This window comes from Miniopterus natalensis, chromosome 19, assembly GCF_054644295.1.
Source record: "Miniopterus natalensis isolate mMinNat1 chromosome 19, mMinNat1.hap1, whole genome shotgun sequence".
Taxonomy (NCBI): domain Eukaryota; kingdom Metazoa; phylum Chordata; class Mammalia; order Chiroptera; family Miniopteridae; genus Miniopterus; species Miniopterus natalensis.
In genome coordinates, this window is record NC_142099.1 from 18,583,417 (window position 1) to 18,598,872 (window position 15,456).

Consider the following 15,456-nt stretch of genomic DNA (forward strand, 5'->3'; position numbering starts at 1 on the left):
TGATGGGGTGAGCCACATGGGTATCTTGAGTGAGAACATGCTAGACAGAGGAAGGAGCAGAAGCAAGTGTTCTTGGGGGGACCAGGGAACTCCATCAGAGTGGAGTCAAAGAGGGGTGAAGTGGGAGATGAAGCCACGGAGGCTGTAGGGGCCAGGTCACGAGCATTACTGATTAGTCACCACTACAGTGGTCAAGGTGAGAATGCACGGTGGCTTGCTTGGACAAAGCTGGCTATAAAGAGGCAGTGAGAAGTTGGCAGGATTCCTCATGAATCAGAAGAAAGGAGTCAAGATTAACAGCAAGATTCTTGGCCTGTGACACTGGATGAACGGTGATTCCATTTGCTAAGAAGGATCACCCTGGGGGAGGTGCAGATCTGGAAGGAGTGAGTCAAGAGTGTGGTTTTCGACATATTGAACTTGACATTTCTATTAGACATCCAAGTAGAGATACCTAACAGGCAGTTGGATAGGAACACCAGAAATTTGAGAGAAAGGTCATGATTGGAGGTATACATTTGGCATACAAATATATACACACGCGTAGCTGGTATTTAAAACCAGGGGAAAGAATGAGATGAGAGCACGCGTGGAGCGAATGGAGCTGGTGAAGGGCCCTGGGGCACATCAATATTCGGAAATGGGAAAGAGGCGGAGGCTGGGACCCAGGAGGCTGAGACAAAGCGGAGGCATGAAGACAGCCAGTGAGATCACCAGGCCATGCGAGGAAAGCGTGTCACAGGAGGAGCAGACAGCTGCGCTCAAGGCCGCTGAGCAGTCGGGTGGAGAAGCGGCCCATTCGGCCACATGGAGGTGACCAGCAGCCTAGTGAGAGCGGGCTCAGCGGCAGGAAGGCACGAAGGCTTAGCGGGGAAGGAGCGAGAGAGACGGCGAAGGGAGGAATCAGGAGTAGAGGCAACGCTTTGGGGTTTTGCTACAAAGGCGAACGGAAAAATGGGCGCTAGCTGGAGAGCGGGGTGGGGCCAAGGGAGGTTCCTCTTCGTTTCCAGATGAGGGATATTCTGGACCATCGGTAGGTTGACTGAGATGATTCAGGGCAGAGGGAGAAAGTGATGATGCAGGAGAGGCAGACGACAACTGCAGAAGCGACTGAGTGGGTGAGAGAAGCCCTACCCCACGCTCGGGGGCGGGTCTCGCCCAGGAGCCTGAGCGCGTCGCTTTGCCAGAGGCAGCAGGGAGCACGCAGGGACCCTGCAGTGGGACGGCGGGGGGGGGGGGGGGGGGGGGGGTGCGGGGGTTCTCTTCCGACGGATTTCCTTTCCTCCATGAAACAAGAGGCAGAGTTCTTGGCTCAAAGGAAGGGGTATTGTTGAGAAAACACACACGCACACAGTGGTTTTGTCAGAGAGCGGGAGTTAGGAATAGCACTTGATGAGATAAATGCAGTGGGTTGCTGGGCAGCGCTGAGGGCCCGTTTGAGACTCGTGGTCATAATTATAACATGAGGCCAGTGAGCAGAGTTGTGAGTTTTTTATCAGCTACATTCAGCACTTCACGTTCAGCCAGGCATGGAATAGATGAAGAGTTGGATTTAACCGAATTGTGTGTGTGTGTGTACAAGATGAAAGAAAAAAGATGCAAGGGAGCCGAGAGTATATAGAAAGAAGTGAGTACGGGGGGGGGGGGGCAAGGGCTTTGACACCATTAAGGAATGACAGAAAGCGAAAAGTTGGTCAGGTTAAAAAATCAGAAGTCGAAGTAGGGATTTTCTAAATTTATGTTTAAGTTATTGTTGACATTGGGTAGGTTTGATGACCTGTTAGAGGGAAGAGACTAGAGGAAGCACAAGTATGTGATGCTCAATATTGAGATTATAGAGGGAATGTAGGTACCAAAAAAAGCAGGTTCTGGGGCATGGCCATGAGTGGGTGGCTAAGACGGGGTTGGGAGACTAGATGAGGAGGTGAGTGAGGAGGCCAGGGACCTGAGAGGCCAGGGGATTTAAGGATCATCGACATGGATGCTGAAGTCAACAGCAGTGATGCAGATGAGATGATGGTAGGAAAGAGGGTGGTATGTAAGCTTCATGTGCTTCCTATCTCCCTGACCTTGAGGAGTCACTGAGCTCCTTGACACGGAGTCACGTGATTTGACTTACCTGTATCAGGCTTACATTCAGTTGACATGGCCACATAGTTACTAAAATATTAAAACACTTCCATATTGGCTGGTAAACGGTCTTCACAGCAAGCCCTGCGTGCCACCCTAACCACCTCGTCCCTCCCCTTCACCCTGCAGATCCCCTTTGGTGACAATCAAGGGATGCACCTCAGGAGGCCTCCAGAATCCTGCTTTGGCCACCCTGTTCTACCTGCTGATAAATATTGTGAATATTACCCTTGACTCTTGGCTAGGGTGACACCAAATGATACAGTTCACATAAAAACACTGCAAACTATAAAGGGCTGACTACATATCCATCCTGCCCATAAGTCCCGGGACAGGGACAGGGTCAGAGCCATGAAGGAGGGGAGAGGACCTGTTCTTCAGTGGCCGCCCACCCTCTATTTAATCAAAGGCTGAGGAAGGACTTGGTGAGGAGGCTTGAGATGCTCCTGAGCCCACACAAAAGTTCAGGCGGATCCCCAGATGGCAAAAGGGTGCGGTTCTCACAAAGCATCTTAGGATGGTTTATCCGAATCGCTCACGGCAGCAGCCTGGGATTCAGTTTGCAGGTCTTTTAAGCACCCTGGCATCACCACTGCTCCCCCTGGCAGCCCCACTGCTCACAATTAGATGCCCATTTTACTCGCCCTTAGCTTCGCAGGTGTCCCACCAGGTAGGACACTCAGAGCAGCCAGAAGTGAAGGGCAGGGCGAGGAGAGCAGGCGGCTGGAATGGGGGTTCACAAGGTCTGGTATTTATGGAAAATGGGATGTGCTAATGAACCTGAGATCTATCAGGGCGTTCTGACGGCAGGCTGGTCTCTGTCAACAGACCAATTAGCACACAATCATTTTCCCTTTCTGAATGCTTATCTGAGACGCTCTTTGAGCGTGTGCGCCTGAGTGAGCTGCACTTTCCATTACCTCTGTGGGCTTTTTATAATCTGCCGGAGCCGGCTGCCTCTTCTAGAGAGGGGTGCAGGGCTCTCCCGACCAACCCTGCACAGACTCTGGGCCTCCACGACTGGGGGGAGGGGACCGCAGGCATCCTGATTATGAAGCCCCTGCTCAGGCACTGTCTGCAGAGCACCCTCTCCCACTCCCTCTCACCTCCCTCTAGAAAGGACCAAGGTAGCTCAGAGCAGAATAGCCCCGGGAAGAGCAATGGCTTTGGGATCTAGTGGAACCAGAGCAGGCCTTCCTCCCTCACGGAGATCAGGCCTGGATCCTTCCCTCTAACAGGAAATGAGCTTGAGGACCGTGGTCATTGTCTCTTCCTCACTCCTACCCCTGTGCCACGATTAATACAGCAACGCTACTCATGTTTGTTCAATGACTTACCTAACTGATTGCCCTCTTGTGGAAATGACCTTTGGAAATAGCAAAGTAAAGGTCAGAAAAGAGGCTCAGAGGCAGCCCCAGAATGCTAACAGGGTGGTGGGAAGGCACATGGGTAGGCAGTAGGGAGGAAGGGGTAATGGCTGGACAAAGGGGAGGAAGGTGGCCATTCTCGGTTTTCCTCCTCGGGAGTCATCCTGTTCCCACACAAGGTCCATAGCTCCCTCCCTGCCTGCACCTGACGCTGGTGAGTGACCAACTCAGCCGTGGGTGATGGAAAATCCAGTGCAAAGCTCTCCGACAGTGTGGTGGCCAGCTTGCCTGGAGCCAGGGGTAGGCGGGTCTCCCAAATAACACGCCCACCATCCCACCTTGGGGTGGGCTTTTCCAAAATGGTGGGTTAGTCCTTAGCTATGGCTCTTCTTATAGGGATTTTCATGCATATAGATAAAGAAGACTTCACTTGATACAAGGCAATGCTCAGCCTTCCACTTCAGTCTGACAACTCGCCACTCACTCACTCAATACAGAGACATTATTCAGCCCCTAGTGCCCACCTGCCGGGGGAGGCAGGCCCATGCGTAACAGCCAGAACTCGGGGATTGTGGAAACACGTTTCCACTTATCTATATACTCCTTGTGGCAGCGACTGGAGCTTACACACTGTGAGTTTTGACTGCTCCTTTAATATTTGTTCATTGAAAAAAATGAGTGAATGAGTGAATGAGTTGGATGAATCCTAGCCTGGTGGGGGACTAGCTGTGTGACCCTGAATAAGACATTTAAGCTCTCTGGCCTTGGTTTCCTCATAATATACGGATCCTACAATCTCAAGGCTATACAATTTGCTTTGCCCCAAGTTCACCTTCTGAGGAGAAGGCGGATCACTAAAATACGCTGTTTAAAGTATTTGTTTTCAAAAGCGGTGTCATCTAAAGGGGTTTAACTCACTTTATTTTCTGCAGTCTGCTGTAGTGACCTCACAGGAGACATAGGGGCACTGAACTGGACTCTGGGGACTCAAGGGATAAAATCCTATGTCGGCTATTCAACAGTCTCAGGCTTTGGGTTCCTACTTTGGAGAGTGATAGTAGTGAGATTTATCTCAGAGTAACTGTGAAGGTGAAACAGGATGATCTCAGAGGATAAACTCGGAAAACTGTAGGGTGGTCGTTCCTGCGCCTGTACTGCTCTTGGTCCCATTCTTCATTCAGGCTCAGTCGTGCTGCTTCTCATGTCGTTGCCCCTTGGTCTTTGCAGGCACCTCCTTGTCTCTCCATTTCCTCTCCATCCCATCCCACCCCTACTCATCCTTCAAGACCAATGCCTGGCTCACCTCCACCATGAGGCCTTCTTTGACTACTTTAAGCTGCAAATATTTCTCCCGTCTCTCTCCCCACTGTATTTTAAGTTATTATCACACCATTTCTCACTTGATTACTCTGTTTTATATATATATTTATATGCCCAAGTATACTAAATTCCCTTTAAGCACGTTGCCTATTCTTTGGCACTCACCGTGGTAACTAGCAGCAAGCGTGCTAGGCACATACACTATAGACTTCTGAACCCACGTGTTTTAGACCCTGCTGCCCCTTCTTCTTCTCAGTGTACCTTTCCCTCCCTTCTCCTCCTGCCCACTTCCTACGTACCTTTAAGGCCCCCCTCATTTGGTGTCTTCTCTGCTGCTTCTTCCCTAGTTTTGTCTTTGAGCAGAGCTGTACCTGCCCAAACACCACGCCCCATGAACCAGTGCTCGCGGCACATTACTTGCGCTCGACGTGAATGGGTATCAGTCAGTTGTGTCGGTACCTACCCACCCCTACGGGTTGTAATCTATAGCATTGAATGTGTATATCTTTGTGCCGCCCCCTCCGACTCTTAAAGCCTGAAACCTGTCACTCATACATTCTCTAATTTACTGAGTACCTACTATGTGCCAGGCACCGTGTTAATTGCCGTTGACAACAGGGCAAGCAACATTAACATGAGCTTACTTTATGGAGACTTTGGTGCGTGAGGGACCCAGACGTTTATAGAAATACTTGCAGAAAAGTATGGAAAATGGCAGCCCATCTGCCTGCTGCTGAGCAGAGGTGCCTAGAGCTCAGAGAGGGGGGGGGTGAGGGGTATCAGGGCGGACTTCCTGGAAGAACTTTGGAAAAGGCATGCTATGAATATTTGATGAATTGCATGGAATTGAAGCGGTGGCTGCTCAATAAATACTCCTTCATTGGTTGATTGATTGCTGGCAAAGCCCTTGGAGATCCTGAGAAGAAAGGGCCTTAGGTCCCCATCGCTCTTATTACATAATTATTTCAGTGCATTTAAAGCTCCCCATTTTTCATCTTATACTTTAAACATCAGGGAAAAACTGAGAGGCCAACTTTATAATATTTTAAAATGACTCTGTGGTGTTTTTGGAATATTACATGGCTATAAGACTTTATGTATATTTAATATTCTTAGTAAAATATGCAGTAAGCCCATGGCTGATTTTCTCTAAGGACTTCTCAGTGCCGAGGTGGGACTTAAATGTTTAATACTAATAATAATACTCATAACTCATATTTCTCTAGTGCTTTTCATCTTAGGGATCTGTAAGGCCTGTGAGCACCACGGGAAGTGGCTGCAGCTGGGCTCCCCAGCAGCTGACAGCATCCACATCTGGTCTCCTGCCTTCCTCCAGGGGAGGAGAGGGGGGACCCAGCTTAAAGGTCCAGCTTCCTCTGCCTACGCTGAATTTTCTGCTCCCCGACACGAATTCTTTTTGGCTCCCTCTGAAAGGCTGCTGCTGTGTAGAACAGCTGCTTCCAGCCGTGCACCACGACAGTCACTGTCTTAGGACAGGGAAGAAAGGTGGCTCTATGCTCCGGGGGTGGGGGAAAGCATGCTGTTCCTTTGGCGGGTCAATGACTGGACACAGGGCCTGAGATTGGATGACTAGAGAAGGGAAGGGCAAAGGGAGAGTCTCCCGTTAGTATCTAAACCCACATTCTGCCCCTCCTTCTCTAGGTCACAGAGACCAGGACCGGCCCCCTGGGCTGCAGCAACTACGACAATCTGGACTCGGTCAGCTCGGTCCTGGTGCAGAGTCCGGAGAACAAAGTGCAGTTACTGGGTAAGCCGCACAGTGATGGTTCCACACTCCTCACACCTGGGGAGACACGGGGGTCACCAGGGAGCAGGAAAAAATCCTGCCAGCCCTACCCATTTGCTCAACCCTTTTAAACACAAGAACTTCCGAGAGCTTTGGATTTATATTTAACAACTTTCCATCATTCTTTTGAGAAAACTTCTGACATGATTTGCCCCACACCCAAGACGAATGCTCATACCTCTCGACACCCAAATCCTTCCCTCCTAATCCTTCCAAGAAGGCGGCCCCTGTCCTATAACAACAGCACATCCATCTTTATAGGCCTTGACCAGTTCCGTGATCTCCCTGTTGCCCAGACAACCCCCTGCCTTATCCTGAGAACACACTGGGACAACTGGCCCTTGCAGAATGGTTATGGGGCCACCACCTCTAGCTCGACTGAGAACTATACAAACTATGGGACCTCCGGTTACCCTGAGTGAGGTCGCTGCTTCTGATCCCAGTCTGCAATCTTCCATAAGAGACGCAAGCCAGGAGAATGTGAGAGGAATGGAATCCTTGACCGAAGGCAGAGCAGCAAAGGGGAAAACAAGAGCCAAAGGGACGGGAGCTACGCTGGGTCAGAGGCTGGAGACGGGCGGCCCTCGGCTCCCCCCGTCTGTCCCCCAGGCACGCGAACTGATTCAGAAAGAGCTGTTTGGCAGTGGGAAAAGTTCATTTTTCTTAAGGCCTAACTGAATTGGACTCTGCTTAAGATATTATTGTCTCTGTATTATAAAATCAATAGCCCTCACCCAGGATCTACGATTACAAATTCCAGGCAACCTGAGCCGGATACAACCCATAAATGCTTTAGAAATCAAGGAACAGATAAGAGAGAAGAGTAAAAGACTCCTTTACTTAGAGGCACCTGACGCAGTCAGCATCCGTCTTCTCCTATGTCCCCGGATGGGCTGGGTTGGTGTCTGGAAATTGGCGACGAGTGAAGTTCAGAATGTCTGGTGGTTCATTTGGAATAGTTTATGCCATTTAATTTTATAGGCCATCACTCATGCAGACATTGCTCCGGGCACTTATTTTATAGCAACTCGAAGTGTTATGGTGAGGGGGAGGGAGGCAACGGGGGAGGTGAAAGGAGCGGACTTGCAGAGGGGTGAGTGCTGAAAGCGCGCCTGTGGACGGGGAGTCGGGGGGGGGGGGCTGCCCAAGCACCGCTGCGGGCACAACATCAAGAAAGGAGAATTCAGGAGCAGTTCAGAATTGGAGGGAGACCTCAGACGAGAACACCAAACATCCGCTGTGGCTGCAATTCTAACTTATATTTTGAGGTCTGCTGAGACTGGGGTACATACTTTGGGCTCTCTGATTTCCTGCCAAGGACAAGGTCAAGGGTGTGAAAATAAAGAGCTGGCAGACATTGGAGGAAAGGGGAGTGCATCATATCCAGAAGTCCCCATGCCCCTCACTCTCCTGACACAGGATCTCACAATGTCCCTACTGGGGAAGCCTCCTGACCTTGGACATGCTCAGGCTGTGTCCAAAGGCATGCCTGTCCTTCATTCATCCCTTGATGTGCTTCCAACAGCCACCCTGTGTGGCTCAAAGCCAACTAGGAGAATATTCTGCTACTGGTAAACTAATACCCACCACAGATGGGTGGGAAAATGGAAGCTTTAGTGGATTACATTCAAGATCAGAAGACGCTAATTAGGAGAGAGCTGAGAGCCATTTGCATGTACCCGGGCCTGACTGAACTTGGGTATCTACCACCATCCTACTTTCAAATCTCCTCAAGAGTTAAATCATATTGAGATGGGGTGGCCAGTCCCAGTTACGCAGTGTGACCTGGCGGGACAAGGTCAGGGTCTGACACCAAGCTGACTTTACTAGTACTGTGACTTGGCTGGTCACTGTTGTCACTGGCCATGGATTTCCTCACCTCTAAGAGGCTCAGGATGACCATAACTGTTACTTGCGATTGTATATGGAGAGTGCTTGGTGTAGTGCCTGTCCCTGCCTCCTAACCAGGGCAGCCTCCTCTGTCATCAGGGCTGGGGTGGGAGGCCCAGGAGGCCCAGCATTCAGTAACATCCTAGGATGCCTGCTGCTAATCTCAGCGAAGCTGGAAACAGGATGGTTATCAGAGACAAAGCAAAAAGCCCATCAAGGCTTGATTCCTCCCCCAAGAGAGCTGTAAGCTCTTCTTTTATCTGAAACATCTTCCTGTTTCCGTCCTAGAAATGCTGATGGGTAGCCAATAAGCCCATTCATATGATGTGCACACTCTCAATTTGGCTGATATAAGGGTTCGACTAAGCCTTGGGCTTTGATGTTCCTCATTTGCATTTTCAGATCCTCCCCCATCTGTCACTGGGGCGGCGGCAACCCTCTCTTCCAACCAGCTCCGCAGGATCAGGCCCTGGGGTGACCATTCTCGGGCCCAGAAGGCACAAGGCAGCAGAACCCCAGCTGGGGCTTCTGCAGCCTGGGGTGAGGGAAAATGAGTCCCCACTGGTTCCACCCGGCGATTCCCTGACACGTCCTTTCCCTAGGCCTGCAGGTGCTGCTACCTGAGTACCTGCGCGAGCGCTTTGTGGCCGCGGCGCTCAGCTACATCACATGCAGCTCGGAGGGCGAGCTCATCTGCAGGGAGAATGACTGTTGGTGCAAGTGCAGCCCCACCTTCCCGGAGTGCAACTGCCCTGACGCCGACATCCAGGCCATGGAGGACAGCCTGCTGCAAATCCAGGACTCCTGGGCCACTCACAACCGGCAGTTTGAGGAGTCAGGTGAGCAGTTGCCAGTCCCAGATTTCCTCCCTGTCCGAGGGAGGTGGCTGTAAGGAGCAGGACAAGATCATGGGAACTCACCACGGGTCCTGGCTCAGCCACCTCTATGACCTCAAGCAGGTTCTCTCACCACTCTGAGTCTCCAGTCATTTCTTTCTGTTCTAAATGCAAATGGACATAATATCTACCAAAGAGATGTGTTTGAAGGACTTAATAAGCTAATGAAATATAAGGGAGGCATAGGTCCTATCTATCTTGTTTGCTACAGATTCCACAGTGCCTAGAACAGTGCCTGCACATGAGGTGCACAATGTTTGCTGAATGAATAAAGTGTGTAGAGAAGTTCTGGGAGTGCATGGCTCCTAGACCTCCCAGGGTGTACATGGTCCCCCCCTCCGCCCCCCCCAGCTCAGCCCTGTGTCCTTGCCCACAGAGGAATTCCAGGCCCTGCTGAAAAGGCTGCCTGACGACAGGTTCCTGAACTCCACAGCCATCTCCCAGTTCTGGGCCATGGACACCAGCCTCCAGCACCGCTACCAGCAGCTGGGAGCCAGCTTGAAAGTGCTGTTCAAGAAGACGCATCGGATCGTCCGCCGGCTCTTCAACCTCTGTAAACGCTGCCATCGGCAGCCTCGCTTCCGCCTGCCCAAGGAGAGGTGAGCAGCCCAGATGCCAGAGCCAGTCCTCAGCACCTCCCCCAGTGGCTAAGGCCAGGGAGGACCCTCTGCCCACATGAGACCTGGGAGTAGTGGCCCACACGCATGGCTTTTTAGATTCTCCTGTTATCTTGACCTACTCATGTGTCATTCTCAATTATGAGATGTATCTACAGTGACAGAGTGAAAAACAGAGTCCAATTGTACTTTTACATAAATGATAGTAGATTCAAATGTTATTCTAATACTCCTCTAATTCTCACTTATTTCCAATCATTTAGTAGAATCAAATGTCATTCTAACAATACCCTTATTCTCACTTATTTCCATTTTGATAAGTCTTTTAGGAAAGAAAGGGGGTGGAGTCAAAGCTCATACACCAATTGAGTGGTATGAGAAATACACGCATTGGACTGTTTCAAAGAAGTGACTGCTCTGAGTCACAGAGGAAAGAGAACTGAGGTCCCGTGTCCTTGGGAGCAGAGCGGGGCTGTGTCATCTCAGGCACTCACTCATTCATCTGCTCGTTCACTCATTTGTTCAACAAGTTTTTATTAAGTCTACATTGCATGTGACTTAATTAAACTGTGGGGGATATTTGTTATTTGGGAAGATTGAATAAATACTGTATACAGAAACATAAAAACTGAAAAATTGCAGCTATGTGGTAGCCACTTAGAGCCACTTAAATTCACGTTCATGAAACATAAATAAAAAACATGGTCAATAGAAGCAAAGGCCAGAGAGAAAAGCCACCACGGGGAAAGAGGTCGTGGCCAGGCTGTGCGGGAGGAGATAGAGAGGCTGGTGCCTGTGAGAGGGAGCAGTCCCCGGGAGGGAGCTGCCCTGGCAGCCACCCAGAGGCGTAACTCTAACTGCGGCTCAGGTGAGGAAGGGGAGGGAGAGAGCAGGCCAGCAAGGGCTTCTGAGGCGGGCTCACTTCCTTTTCAACAAATAATTATTAGATGTTTACCCTGCACCAGGAACAATTCTGGTTTCTGAGAGTATGCTGGTAAATAGCACAGTGTCTCTGCTCTTATGGAATCTGCAAGGACGCCGTCCATGAGCAAGTCAACATTCAAGAAACACAGTACTTTCCGATACTGACCACTGCTGTGGGTTCACAGAGACAGGGTGATGGGACACAGAGTGACCGGGCGGTTCTTCTGAAGGGAAGTCACGGAAGACCTCTCTGGGGAGGCATTATCACAGAGCTGAAATCTTTAGAGGGAGCAGGCCCTAGAAAATCCCTTGTCTTGGTGGAAGAGTGAGAGAAGTGGAGGGAATAGAAAGGACTGTGACCGAGAAGTGGGACAGAAGTCAGAAGCAGGCACGATGCTGGAAAGTCTGGAGAGCAGGTTGTGGAGAGATCTCACTTAAGAGGCTGAAAACAGGTTTGATACCAAAGCTGGTGGAGAGCTCCGTGGGCTTTGAATGAGGGCGTGAGGCGGTGCCCGGGAGGGAGGGGCCTGGCTGCTTCCATGTGAAATATTTCTGGGGCAGATCCATCAGACACCAAGGCAGGCCCAGTCTGTCTTTCCAAAGTGGCACAGCAGGGTTTCCATCCTTTAGGGAACTTGGGCCTTTAATTTCTTCATCGTTGTCCTTGCCTATTAGTCAATGTCCTGCTACCCTCAGGGAGGATGGCGGTGCGTGGCTTCCTATGACTCTTGCTTCATTTTTTTCTTCTGTCCCAAAGGTCCTTGTCCTACTGGTGGAACCGAATCCAGTCCTTCCTCTACTGTGGAGAGAGCACCTTCCCTGGCACCTTCCTGGAACAGAGCCACAGCTGCAGCTGCCCCTATGACCAATCTTCCTGCCAGGGCCCCATCCCATGCACCTTGGGTGAAGGGCCCGCCTGTGCCCACTGTGCTCGGGACAACAGCACACGCTGTGGGAGCTGCAACCCGGGCTACGTGCTGGCCCAAGGGCTGTGCCGGCCGGAGGTGGCGGAGTCCCTGGAGAACTTCCTGGGGCTGGAGACAGACCTGCAGGACCTGGAGCTGAAGTACCTGCTGCAGAAGTGGGACAGCCGCATCGAGGTGCACTCCATCTTCATCAGCAACGACATGCGCCTGGGCAGCTGGTTCGACCCTTCCTGGAGGAAGCGCATGCTGCTCACCCTGAAGAGCAACAAGTACAAGCCCGGGCTGGTGCATGTGATGCTGGCCCTGTCCCTGCAGATCTGCCTCACCAAGAACAGCACCCTGGAGCCTGTCATGGCCATCTATGTCAACCCCTTTGGGGGCAGCCACTCTGAGAGCTGGTTCATGCCCGTGAACGAGGGCCGCTTCCCAGACTGGGAAAGGACTAACGTGGATGCGGCTGCCCAGTGCCAAAACTGGACGATCACCTTGGGAAACAGGTGGAAGACCTTCTTTGAGACAGTCCATGTTTACCTACGGAGCCGAATCAAGTCCCTGGACGACAGCTCCAACGAGACAATCTACTACGAGCCCCTGGAGATGACCGATCCCTCCAAGAACTTGGGCTACATGAAAATCAACACCTTGCAGGTCTTCGGCTACAGCCTGCCCTTCGACCCAGACGCTATCCGGGACTTAATCCTGCAGTTGGATTACCCGTACACTCAAGGGTCCCAGGACTCTGCCCTCCTGCAGCTCATAGAGCTTCGGGACCGGGTTAACCAGCTTTCTCCACCGGGCAAAGCCCGGCTGGACCTTTTCTCCTGCTTGCTCCGGCACCGGCTCAAGCTGGCCAACAACGAGGTGGGCAGGATCCAGTCCTCCCTGAGGGCTTTCAATTCCAAGCTGCCAAACCCTGTGGAGTACGAGACAGGCAAACTCTGTAGCTAATGGGGGGCCCAGTCCAGTGCTGGGCAGGGAGGGGATCCACGCATCCAGGCCCTCACCTTGGTACCAACAAGGCGCTCCCTTGAGACTCTATGCACCCAGCAGATGGGACCTCGGGGCCTGGACTGAAGCAGGCCGGAGAGAGAGGAACAGTCACTGCACACACGCACACACTCACCCTGCGCGTGCACACACGGGCGCACACACACGCACACACTCCCTCGGGGAGGCTACAGCGCAGCAGCCTGGCGCCTGCAGAGTCGGTGCTTTCCAAAATGAATGCGGTTGAAGGAGAGGAGCCAAGGGAGAGATTAAGATAAAGAACCAGCCAAACCATGAAAACAAACAAATCCTGAGAAGTGATTCTTATCATTCAAGGAAGCGGGAGGGGTGGGAGCCCCTTCTCCCCCTCTGTGGAGTCACTTTTGTATTCTTTTTAACCAGGTTTCTTACAACAGCCGAGTTCCGTGCTTCCCCACACTGGTTCCTACTTTTTGTACTCCGCCGCTTCGGAGCCCTCCCAGACTCTGACTGCTCCTCAAGCCGGCTCCTTCAGGAAACAAGTGACACCAACTGAGGACTCTCAGGGCGGGCAGGCGGCCTCGCTCCCCTTCTCACTCCTCCCACCCTCCTGTCCTCTGGCTTTCTTGGCCGCCCCAGTTTCGGGGCCCTGGTTTGTTCCACACCCCTTCGTGGTCCAGCCAGCGCTCCCCTTCCAACAACCCCCAATCTGTCCAGTTAGAGAGAGACAATGTGTAGGGAAATATTCTTTTTTAAAAACAAAAACAAAAATATTTATTTTGTGATTGTTTTCCCTGTCAATCTGCTCCAGCCACATGAACATATGAGTAAAAAAATTGACTGGTTTAATATATATTTTTTAAGACCTTTATTAGGGGGGAAATGAGAGAGAAGAGAGGAAAAAAAGAGCACAGTTCCCTGGGTTGCCTGGATTTTTTTAAATTGCTCTGTGAATGACGTGTGTGTCCTTAGATGGTGGATATTGCTGTGTGGGAGGCTGGCTGACTAGGGTGTACACGGTGAATGCATGTCTGCCTTGACTGGGGGTGAGGTGTGAGTGCATGTGTGTGTGTGAGATAGAATGAGAGAGAGAGAGAGAAGACTGGAGTGAGATGGAGTGAGGCTAGACTAACATGGGTCTTACAACCAGGATTGCCCACTATCAGCAGAAGAGTATGAAAGTCTTTGCTCCTTAGGGGAACTGCAGACCTCATGCTGGGCGAATGCCGGCTAAAGGGGGCCCCTCTTTGCCTACACTGCTCAGACATCAGGAGAATTCCCCACACTCTGCATCTCAACGTCTGGGGTGGCCCTTTGAGGAAGCTGGGAAAGACCCCGACCTGGCATCGGTTCCCTCCATTCCGCCTGACGACCACCTTCCCAGCCTAGAAAGCAGGCGCTCCATGTGCCATGCAGGGAGGGCAGTGCCTCCTCTCCCCACAGTGCCTCCCCGGCTGCTGTGGGAGTCGCTTCCCAGCAAACCCTCTGAAGAGCCATGTCCCTCTCTGCTCTCCACAAGCTCCAGGGCAATGCGCAGGCATGACGGCCCCCATTTAATTCAAGCGGGAGTCACCACATACATACTAAGCACCTCATTCCGTACCCGTGGTTCTCTCAGTTGGTACGAAATGAGCCGGGGACCATGAGAGGATGGTCACGTCCATCTGCCTAAGGGCACAGAGAAGAATCCGGCGTTATATTTAATCCCTGAGCCATCTCTCAGTCCACGAGGACCTGAAACCCTAGGTAGATAAGCAGCTGAGGGCATTGGTTGCTTCACAACCCCCCGCAGTCCTCTAGGGTGGGAATGAGGGTGATGGGTGGACCAGGGATGAACAGTTATTGCCTATTTCGAATTCAGCCACCACTTGCTTTGGGGGTGTATCTCGAGGTCTTTGTCTGTGGGAGATGGAACCAGCGGATGTCATCTTCATCAACAGGGCTGTTGATGGGCCAGAGGAGGCTGCTTTTGGTGGGAAGGCTCTGATTCCTTCCAGGGATGGGGACTGGGAGTGTAAGGTAGATACTTGAGTTTGATTTTAGCCCTATGAGTGTCCACGTCTACCTGCTGTGGGAGCGGGCGGGCAGAAGCTTTCACCCCAGATGAAAGGTGCACCGTGCACAGCAATATTCAGAGTGGGGAGGAAAACAGTTAAGAATGCGTGGTGCCCAGAATGAGCAGTATGGACCCAGCAGGGTGAAGCTGTCCTGGTGGGAAGTGAGGCAGTGCACCAAGGCTCACCCGGCACCTGGGCCAGCCCCACAGCTGAGGGGCGGAGAACCTCGGCTCTCACTCTCTGAATCTGAGACCAGCCTGGGGGCAAAGCACACTCGCAGAGTTATTAGGAAGGATGCTGAATCTTTTTATCTCAGGCTCCTTGTCTTGGGAAGGCTCTGGGGAGATGATGGTGGGATGTATTATGGTTTAGAAATATACTTCTTGCCTGCTTGAAGGTTTAAACCAGGGAGCCAAGTGTACGACTCCATCTAAAAGTACTACTACACATCGGTAAATATTCAGGAGTGCCCTTTTGAGCCCAGATGTGGGTACCATATTGATAGAAGGCCTAAAAGACATTATTAATTAATTACAGTAGTAGAAATGTTTGTATT

At 51.5% G+C, this 15,456-nt stretch overlaps 1 protein-coding gene across 1 annotated transcript in view; it reads left to right on the top strand.

Moving 5' to 3' along the window:
- The window catches only part of BRINP2 (BMP/retinoic acid inducible neural specific 2), a 35,976-nt gene extending 22,924 nt beyond the window's left edge, over positions 1 to 13,052 (top strand). Inside the window, exons 4-7 of the mRNA XM_087828109.1 lie at positions 6,480 to 6,585; positions 9,117 to 9,353; positions 9,787 to 10,009; positions 11,709 to 13,052. Coding sequence (XP_087684235.1) covers positions 6,480 to 6,585; positions 9,117 to 9,353; positions 9,787 to 10,009; positions 11,709 to 12,825 — 1,683 coding nt within the window. The 3' untranslated portion in view covers positions 12,826 to 13,052. The remainder of the gene's footprint in view (positions 1 to 6,479; positions 6,586 to 9,116; positions 9,354 to 9,786; positions 10,010 to 11,708) is intronic.
- The last annotated feature ends 2,404 nt before the right edge of the window (positions 13,053 to 15,456 follow it).